At 43.3% G+C, this 9,635-nt stretch overlaps 1 protein-coding gene across 2 annotated transcripts; it reads right to left on the bottom strand.

Annotated features, from left to right (window-relative positions):
- Window positions 1-797: 797 nt before the first annotated feature.
- Window positions 798-8,655, bottom strand: Nudt15 (nudix hydrolase 15). 2 transcript variants are annotated; one of them, XM_008824369.3, is made up of 3 exons: window positions 8,483-8,655; window positions 4,599-4,795; window positions 798-1,145 (listed from the first exon to the last, which is right to left on the bottom strand). In XM_008824369.3, the coding sequence occupies exons 1-3, from the start codon at window positions 8,635-8,637 to the stop codon at window positions 985-987; spliced, it is 513 nt and encodes a 170-aa protein (XP_008822591.1). In that variant the 5' UTR covers window positions 8,638-8,655; the 3' UTR covers window positions 798-984. The 2 variants fall into 2 exon arrangements, with proteins under 2 accessions (XP_008822591.1, XP_017651395.1); XM_017795906.2 differs by lacking the exon at window positions 8,483-8,655 and adding an exon at window positions 8,262-8,461.
- Window positions 8,656-9,635: the final 980 nt, after the last annotated feature.

A 9,635-nucleotide genomic window follows, 5' to 3' on the forward strand; every position in this document is an offset into this window, starting at 1 on the left:
TATAATTGTTCTTTTGAGTTCCATGTCCTGCATTATCTCTAGGGGGTTCTCATTGTACTCTGGAGGACTATTAGTATTTGGTTGGGATATGTTACTTTAGTTTTTCATGTTATTATTTTTTCTCTGTGATTTTGACATGTGAATTTCTTTTGTAGTTTCTGATTCCTGTGTGAGACTCGAGCCTTCACGTTTAGGTCTGCTTCTTTTTATAAACTTTATGTGTCTTTGTGGTTTACTTTTTGGGCATGAATAGCTGCTTGTTCTAGGCTTCCTGTTCTCTCTTTTGATTTTATATTGGAGTGGCCAGATTGCTTTTGTCTTCAGGAGTTCCCACAGAGGCCCAAGTCAGATGAGGATCAGATGTTCTCAGCCTTTCTCCTAGGGTCTGGATCCCTCCAGAAAAGATTTTGGCGTCAGGAATTTGGGGTTTGGACTGGTCTGGGAGCCGGGCCTAGGAAAGATGCTGGTCTAGGGTAGCTGGTTGCCATGTCACCCAGAGATGCAAAAGAAGATGGGGTGGAGAAACAGCCCCAAGGTCTCCTGGGGACTGCACTGAGGAGCTGGGTTGGTCTGGATGCAAAGGATCAGGAAGATTAAAGGTCAGCCCTGGCGTCCAGGAAAGAGGCTGGTGGGTGGTGCAGGCCCAGGGAAGTAGAGGGAGGTTAGGGTGGGGCCAGGCCCAGAAGCAATGCTCCTGGGGACCCGAGAAGAAACTGAGTTGGTCTGGATGCACAGGATCAGGAAGTAGTGGTGGTTCCCCAGGTGTCTGGGGCCCGAGACAAGGAATGGGACAGGACCCAGGCTAGGAGGAGAGACCGGCAGGGGTGGGGGTGGGGGGGATGAATGAGGCTGGGGGAGTCTAGGCGCCGAGGGTGCAATCCATCGACTTACCCTGAGAGAGAGGCCTGTGGGTCAGAGAGAGGCCCGCAGGTCGTGTAGGCCCAGGGAAGGAGAGGGAGGTGAGGCTTGTATCTTTTTTTTTAATCAAGGAATTTTCTTGGGCCCTTGGAAATTATGTCCTTTGTACCCCTCCAGATGGTTTAGCTCTTCTTTAAATGGATCATAGCCTTGCTCTTTCAAACAACGGAGTGCCCAGAAAAGCTGATCTAATGGAGGAAATTCTTCCCAAGGTATCCACTCCCAACCTAGAAAAAAAAAAAAAAAAAAAAAAAAAAAACCGGGGGCACATGCTGGCGAGGAGCATTTACTTTGGTGAACTAACCTATTATACTTAGAACAGCATTAGCAGAGTTTAAGAGACCTAGCACTAACAAATTCTAGTAGTGATGATTGGTGCTGGCGTTGCTGTACAAATATTAATTTGCATTTAGAGTAAAGATCTTAGGAAGAGAAGGGAAACCAGTGAAGCACCAGTTGTGTGGTTTTTGTTTTGAGACAGGGTCTCATATAGCCCAGGCTGGCCTCCAACTCATATGTAGCTAAGTTTGGCCTTTAACCCACTAACTAGCTAAGTCTGGCTTTGACCTCTTGATCCTCCTGTCTCTACTTCCAAGTGTTGGGATTACAGTGTAATTAATACCATACCTATCTGCAACACTGTGAAGCCAATACTCAAAGGTCACATTGTGACAAAAACTCGGATTTAGTATCATTCAATGCTTTTAAAAATAATTTGTCTTGTTAATATTATCTGAGCAATTATTTAAATATCTTAAAACACAAACAACTTTATACACTAGAAGGTCATGTTTCATGAAAATAAGCCAGTTTGGGGCTGGTAAAGGTACTTGTGCAAGCCCAATGAGCTGTTGGATCCCTGGAACCTACAAAAAGGTGGAAGGAGAGAGGGATGGACAGATGGTTCAGTGTTAAGAGCACTAACTCCTCTTGCAGCAGACCTGGGTTTGATTCCTGGGACCTATATGGTGACTAAGGACTCTCTGTAACTCCAGTTCCAGGAAATCCGACATCCTCTTCTGACCTCATCAGGTATTGCATGACATGGGTGCACTTACATACATGTAGGCAAAACACTCATCCATCTAAGAATAAATCAAATTATTAAAAAAAATTTTAAAGGTGGAAGGACAAAATTTTCCTCTGACCTTCACATGTGTGCCATGGCATGCACATGCCCACACATATACATCACACACACACACACACACACACACAAGTGAACCAAAAATGCTTTGCAAGATGCTGAATTGAGTCTCAACAGAGTCTCAACAGAGTTGTCTGTGAAGGGTTTATCCCATCTTTTAATCATAGTCAGATGGTAAAGGAAGGCTGTAGCAATAGTTATCTGTACCAGGCGCTCCAAGTCCAGGGTCTGAGGGACATGGGATAGAGATGGGTCTCTATACCATATATAAAACAAAGACTCATTGCTGTGATTTGAGTGTGATTTGAGTAAGTCCCTCAAAGTTTCACATATTGGAGGTATGTTACCTACAGCATGACACTGAGAGGGGTAGTGGAGCCTTCAAGAGTCAAGACTTTGAGGTGATGAGGACTTTAAGAGGGAATGATGGTTTACTGTGGCCTCCCAGATCTGCTTGCATGAGTGGCTTTGGGCTATGTGGCCATTTTCCTTTGAACTTCTCCATCATGTGATGTAGTCAAAGCAGACTTGTCCGGGATGTGAACACAAACTATCTGGACTCTTTAGCCACCAAGATCATAAGTTAAACAAGCTGTTTATTTTATAAAATACCCATCCTTTGGTATTTTATTATAGCAACAAAGCATGGACCCATACACATACAAAACCACTGTACTCTGACAGGGACTCTGTCTATTCACCATTGCTTCTTCAGTACCTAGACTAGAATCTTACACACCATATAAGCACTGGCTGTCTGGAAATACTCTTCCATACTAGAGAAGAAACTAAATTTTCAGAGGGGAGGTATATTCATGAGATCACTTGGGTAAAGTTCATAGAGCAAAGAATGTACATATTCAAAAAATGTTTGACTCAGTGGTTAAGAGCACTTATTGCTCTTGCAGAGGACCCAGGTTTGATTCCCAGCACCCACTTGGCGGCTAAAAACCGTCCTTAACTCCAGTTTCAGGGGAATGCGAAGCCCTCTTCTGACCTCTGTGGCATTGCACAACAGGGTGCACTGACATATGCTTAGGCAATATACTCACACACATAAAATAAAAATAATAATAAAATATATTTAAAAAAATGTTTACACTTTTGGGGCTGGAGAGATGGCTCAGTAGTTAAGAGCCCTGGCTGCTCTTGCAGAGGACCTGGGTTCAGTTCCCAGTACCCACATGATCTAACAACTGTCTGTAACTTCAGTTCCAGGAAATCTAACACCTCTTCTGGCCTCTACAGGCATTGTACACATGAGGTGTACTCACACACATTCACACTTTTCTCTTTAGCATCTTTTCTTCACAGTTTCAAAAGAAGATGAAGGGCAATGGCACAAAGCTCCAAGGCAGCGCTGTGGAGGTGAAAGCTTTCAGAGCATTCAGTTTGATGCAGTGGGTAACAGACAGCTGTTCTGTCAATTTAACTATTTTCTGCAAAAGCAGGGCAATACCTCCCATGAGGAGGTGAGAAAACTGGGAAAAGCACATGAAATATTTTCCCTAAAACCACAAATTGAAAAAAATTAAACATTAACAAAAAATGGACAAAGTACTTACCAGGTTACTAGGTATATACCAAAGTACTCAGTTCTCACCAGAACTCAGCTGAGGTGTGACTGTTCTCACATTAGACACAAAGCATCCCCTGGGGGGATGTTCCAAGGTCATGGAGAGCAAAGTACAAGAACCAGGACACAAAGCCAAGCAGCCTGGTATGTCCTGTCCTTCAGGCTTTGAGCGCTGTTACATCTGTACTGACTTAGTCTATCTGGATTGATGTAACAGGATACTTCATACTAGGTGGCTTACAGACAAGAGAAGTTTTGCACAGTTCTGGAGGTGGAGGTCTAAGGCTAAGAGACATGATGCCTGGTGATGTCCCATTTATTGACAGTCCTCCTTTCTCTGAATCCTCAAATGGAGGATATAGTGACATCTCTCTGGGGTCTCTTCCTTGAGGGCATTAATTGCATTTGTGAAGGCTGTTATGGCTTGAGTATGAAACATTCCCCACAGGCTTATGTGTTGAACCCAGCTACTGGTGTTATTTTTGGAGGCAATGGCAACTTTAGGAAGCAGGGAACTATTTGGAGGAAGCTGCTGGGGGTGTGCATTTGAAGTTTGTACCTGGTCCCTGCTCTCAGTGCTTCCTGTCAGACATGAAGTGAGCAGTCTCTGCTTCATGCTACCTCACCATGATGTTCTTCCCTACAACAAGCTGTGAAATGAAGGGCTGTGGAATGAAGCCTGTGAAACCATGAGCTGAGTCTCCTCCCATAACAGGTACTTTGTTATAGCAAATGCAAAGTCTAACTAACACAAGGGCATTGCCCTCGTGACCTAGTCAGGCCCAAAGACCCCACCTTCTGTTACTATCACCTTGTGGATTAGGATTTCAACACATGAATTTGGGGAGGGGCAAAAGAGGAAGAGAATCCAATTCTCTTTATATGGCAATATAATATAATACTTCTAACAACATGGTCTCCTTGAAGAAAACACGTTATTATATATAATTCTCTTACTTTCATTTTTTTCAGGTTCCACATTCTTTGGTTCTGAATCATGGGTTGTGTCTACCTCTCCTTTCATTAATATGGTGACATAATGGTAATTCTCTTTCTCCACAAAAGAGTTCACCACGGAGGCAAAGCGGATATTTTTCAGGTGAAGAGCAGCTTCCTCCCAGGTCTCCCTTTGAGCACATTCTTCCCAGGTCTCACTGGAAAACAGAAGCACGCCACTGTATTTAATCCTACATATATATGTGTGTACACTTGACATGAAATTCTTGGTTAGAAATTTCTAGTATAAAGTTAAAAGGACAGTAATTTGTTTATACTTTAAAATGATTTTTTAAAAACCCTGGCATGATATTCCACACATTTTGTATTTGGTTATTTGAAGACCCAAATGGCTTTATATTGAACGTAATTAACATTTAACCATTAACATTAATTTCCAGGTTGGGGTAACTAGGAGGCAGTTTAGTGTGCTGGCTAAGAGCATAGGCTTTGGAGTCAACTAGATATAGGTTGAACTCGAAGTCCATTACTTTCTACCTTAAGTAGAAAAGAGAAATATTAACTTTCTTAAAGGCTGGTTATATCTTTTCTAGTAGCCTCAGAATTTCAGATTAGGCATCAAAATTGAGGACATTAGACACAAAGCACCTCTAAAATGTCAAGAATACAGAAGAAGAGAAAAGAGGTGATCTGAAAACACATGTGGTCTGAGTTCAGGGCTCACTGCAACAGGCTACCCTATGGTGGCTCTGACCCTCCCCAGGCTACACAGGAAATGCAGTTGATTTTTGAGAGGAAGAAGTTATATATTTTCAGCCTAGTAGGAATTCTTTCTTTGCCTCGTGATGAGGAGCCAAGAGAGTGGCTTGATAAAAAGTCAGCCATGCCTATAATCCTAGCACTTGGGAAGCTGAGGCAGGGGGACTGCCATGAGTTCAAGGCCACCCTGGATTTCACAGCTAGTTCCAGGGTTGCCTGAGTTCAAGGCCACCCTGAGTTTCATAACTAGTTCCAGGGTTGTCTGGGTCAGAGTGAGATCCTGTCTCTAAAACAAAACCAACAACAAAACTGCCCCCAAACAAAAGCAAAGAAAAATGAATCAGTCAGAGAAACTGGGAGATACTGGTGTGTTACTCCCCTGCCAAAGGCACAGTGAACTGCTGAACCTCGAAAGCCTCCCCCAGTGCTTCAGAACAGGGGTGGTGGGAGGCTAAGGGTTCTTGTAGATTTCTTGTAGAAATCTGAAAGGCACATGAATACAGAGGCTGATGCTGACTCCACCCTGGGAATTTGGAAGGTGGGAGAGTAGCCAGCACAGCTCCTGGGTCTGAGCAAGCAAAGGGGCAGCAAGTGAAAAGACTTCATTTCCGCTGCAATTCCTTAGGACTAAGAGACTAAGGACCAAGGACAAGAGACTGCTGGGTAATCAAGCAGGGGCCTCTAACATGGAGAAAATGCAAGGTGATATGCTAAAAACAAGAGCTGGGGAACCAATGTCACAAATATACTGTCGGTACCCAAGACTGTGCAGTACAGAGGTCCTTGTGGGGACTTCTACACAATAGACAAACATACTCTGAAAGAGCATATGTGTGGACTGTGGAAAGTGGATACCACACACAGAAGGCACCAATGTATGGATTACAGCAGGCCTCTCCTTCCTCCTCAGCATGCTGTAGAATGAAGGAAACTCATACAGAAGAGTGTGGGGAGGAGGCGGAGAAAGAGCACAATAATGACTCACACTGTTACCAGAGTTCTTGGGGTTAATGAGCACCAGCAGCTTTAATAACAGATGAGGCCACCTTTAACAAGCTAAGCTCAGCCACCTGTTCTCAACATGACAGTTAACCAGACAAATAACAGTGAAAAGCAGCAAAGGGGGATTTATTTGATGTAGGCATGTGGGAAGAGGGAGCAAATAAAGAGGTTCAGTGACTCCTCAAGTCCATCCTTGGGGTCTTGGCATGGGGTTTAGGTTTCAATAGAATGCAAGAAGTATGCATAACTAAGCAATTCTGGTCAAGATGTGGTCCCACCCACCACTATCACTGAAGGTAGTATGATAAGACACCCTGGGAGATAAGTTCCTCCTCAGCCTCTCCCTTGGCCCAGCATGAAATCTGGGGATTTCAATTTCTTGGGATCTACTTACTGTTTCATTAATCTGACAGCTAAAAAGAGGCACACAAGACTCCCCCTGACCAGGGGCTGGTCTTTTTTTTTTTTTTTTTTTTTTTTTTTAAAAAAAAAAAAAAAAAAAAAAAAAAAGAGGACGATAAATCTTTCACTCCCTGTAGTCACAGCTGTCCTGGAACTTCCTATATAGACCCAGCTGGCCTCACTCTCACAGAGATCCACCTGCCTTTGTTTCCCAAGGGCTGGAGCTAAAGGTGTGCACCACCATGCCTGGCTCAAGTGCCTCTCTTAAGAATATCTTTCCTCCTGCCAGGATGTTTATACCTCATTTTCAAACTACAGTGAGAATTAAAACCTGGAAATGATACTGAAAGTTTAAACTGGACTGGACTCAGATGCTTCGAATTGTAATGAACAAAAATACAATTCATTTTTATAAAATAAACAAAAAATATATATAGGAAATATCACTGAGAAATAGAGGAAAAATAAACCTCAGCTTTGAAAACAACAAAAGGAGAAAGGAAACCCATCATCTGTTTCTTCATTAAACTTAGCCTACTCTATAAAGATCAAGTGACAGGGAACCTGTGAGCCTTTTGGTGCGTATCTAGCATAAACCCCTCTAAAGTATTACCTCCACCACCATGAAGCATTACCTCCACCAGCATTACCTCCACCACCCATGAAGTTACCAGATCCATTTCCATGAGCTCTGTGATCCAGCAGACTGCATTTCTTGTTTAAATTCCGAGGCTACTTTCACTTCACAATTGTGCCCACTAATAATGTAGCTCTGAACAGCAATTTTACTGTTTCATCATCATCAAAAAATTACAGAAACAACTCTCCTCTTTCTCACTGTCTTCAATCATTTCTATGGTTGCTGTGGCAACGGCTGCAGCTGGGCAACCAATAGGGGTAGTACTTTGGTTTTGTGGCAAGGGCTTGCCTCTTGCAACTCAAGTTCAACCTGGGGGGAGCCACATTTTTGTTTTTAAGTCTATCAGATACACAATGAACTAAATATCTAGGGATAATAGGCTGCCTGGGTTTTCCTTTAACACAGTCCAGGAAACCATGTGTGGTATCAAGTGTAGTATATGCTGGACAGAAAAGGAACAGAAAAAGTTTTCTGAGGGGGACGTAAAGGTTCACGGTCTCTTCGTTTTTATGCGCATTTGAAGAGTTTCATATTACTAAACATTTCTAAAGAAAACTGCGTTGGATCTGGATGATGTAGATACTTTTATCTGTTACTTTTCTCCATATTCTCACTTCAGAATACACTTGTTAGCACAATGCCAGTTTCTTCACCTATATAGAAACTGACTTAACTCTTCTCCTTCAGTCATCTGGTACATCATTCAGAAACCCGAGTCTCATTAACCCATAATGGTGACGTCAGCACATCTAAATCTCATGGAACCCGGCATACAGAAGCGCAAAGATGGCTCGCCCCAGTTTTCTAGAAACACCCACTTTTCTTTCTCTGTAAAACCAAAGTAGAGCACAGATTCCTACCAGCGCCGGGTGAGGCGGTGCTGAGGAAAGCAGCTCCAGGCACAGCGCCCCCTCCCAGCCGCAGCATCCAGGGCCTCAGGGCAGCTGGAAAACACACCGGAACGGAACGCATCTGCGCGCAAATGCGCGCCACACTGACTCATATACGAACCGAACGCATGTACCACGCGGACCAGTTTTTTTCTGTACACCTTCCGCTTTCCGCATGTGGACGTGCTCACCCAAACTCCAAATGACCCCCAGGAAGCTGGAAACTGCCTGCTCCAATCGACCCCTTCCTCTTCCCCAGCAGGACGCAGCGAGGATGCTTACAGCTCACCACAACCACTCCGACCCCAACTCCGGGACGCCGCCTTGGCTCTGCCCTGGCGCTCATAGCGGGGCAGGTCGTGCTCGGCTGCCGCCGGAAGTGACGTTAATGCCCTGGGTCCTTTTCAAACAGCCGGAGTTGGCCAAGGGGTAAAAGGAAGAAATTGGCTCTGTCTTCCTTGTTGCTGTGTCTGGTGCCTATATCGGTACTCAGGTGTAGACTTGTGAACCGTTGTATTTCCTCTGCATGGACACCGTGCTAAGAATTTCATTTTAACTAAGGCTACTTAAACCATTGTGCCTCCAACACTTCATCTATGCACTCCCAGGCCCTTCCAGACCACGGCTTTCAGGGCAGCTGGTTTATTTTCCCTTGACCATCTCCACCACAGTGGCCAACCTGCACAGTGACGTGTCAGGACAAGGGACCGAGTAATATCTCAATATAAATGACTGATTTAAGAGTACTCTTAGATGATTTGGGATGTAAGTAGAGGTAATTAATTAGGATAAGCTATCTATTTAAGAGAAAAACATATTATTCCAGTTAAAAATATGCATCAATTAAAAGTGAAACAGGAAGGGAAAAACCCTTGTGGAATCAGAGCCTTAACTCAAGTTAAATCTTGAAATCTCTAGATAAGTGGATTTACTTTTAAAATGTTAAGGGCTGAAGCTGTAGTGAAATGCTTCTTCTAATCATGTAGTTATTAAATTTAAAAAAAAGATTAAAAAATAATTCTTCAAAGCATAAAAATTTGCTTCTTAATAATTAGTAGATATAGCCAGGCACTGGCGCAGGCCTGTAGTCCCACCACTTGGGAGGCAGAAGCAGGTGGATCTCTGTAAGTTCAAGGCCAGCCTGATCTGCATAGTGAGTTCCAGGGCAGCTGGGGCTACAGGGAGACCCTGCTTCAAAAAGACAAAAAAAAAAAAATAAAATAAAAATAGTTTTTTGTGTATTTCTGCTTGCAAATTTTCTAGGCAGGTTGTAGCATTTTAGATACATAAGCCTATACTTTTAACTGGTAAATACATAAAAGTTAAATAAAAATTAACTATTTT

This window comes from Nannospalax galili, unplaced genomic scaffold (genome assembly GCF_000622305.1).
Source record: "Nannospalax galili isolate Female #2095 unplaced genomic scaffold, S.galili_v1.0 scaffold388, whole genome shotgun sequence".
In the NCBI taxonomy this organism is placed as follows: domain Eukaryota; kingdom Metazoa; phylum Chordata; class Mammalia; order Rodentia; family Spalacidae; genus Nannospalax; species Nannospalax galili.

Excerpts from the sequence above, each read along its gene's own strand:
- Nudt15 (XM_008824369.3), bottom strand. The coding sequence starts at position 8,637 with ATGAGCGCCAGGGCAGAGCCAAGGCGGCGTCCCGGAGTTGGGGTCGGA. Across the intron at positions 4,796-8,482 it reads GGGGGTCATTTGGAGTTTGG|TGAGACCTGGGAAGAATGTG; the intron begins GTGAGCACGTCC and ends TCTGTTTTCCAG. Across the intron at positions 1,146-4,598 it reads GGAACCTGAAAAAAATGAAA|GTTGGGAGTGGATACCTTGG; the intron begins GTAAGAGAATTA and ends TTTTTTTTCTAG.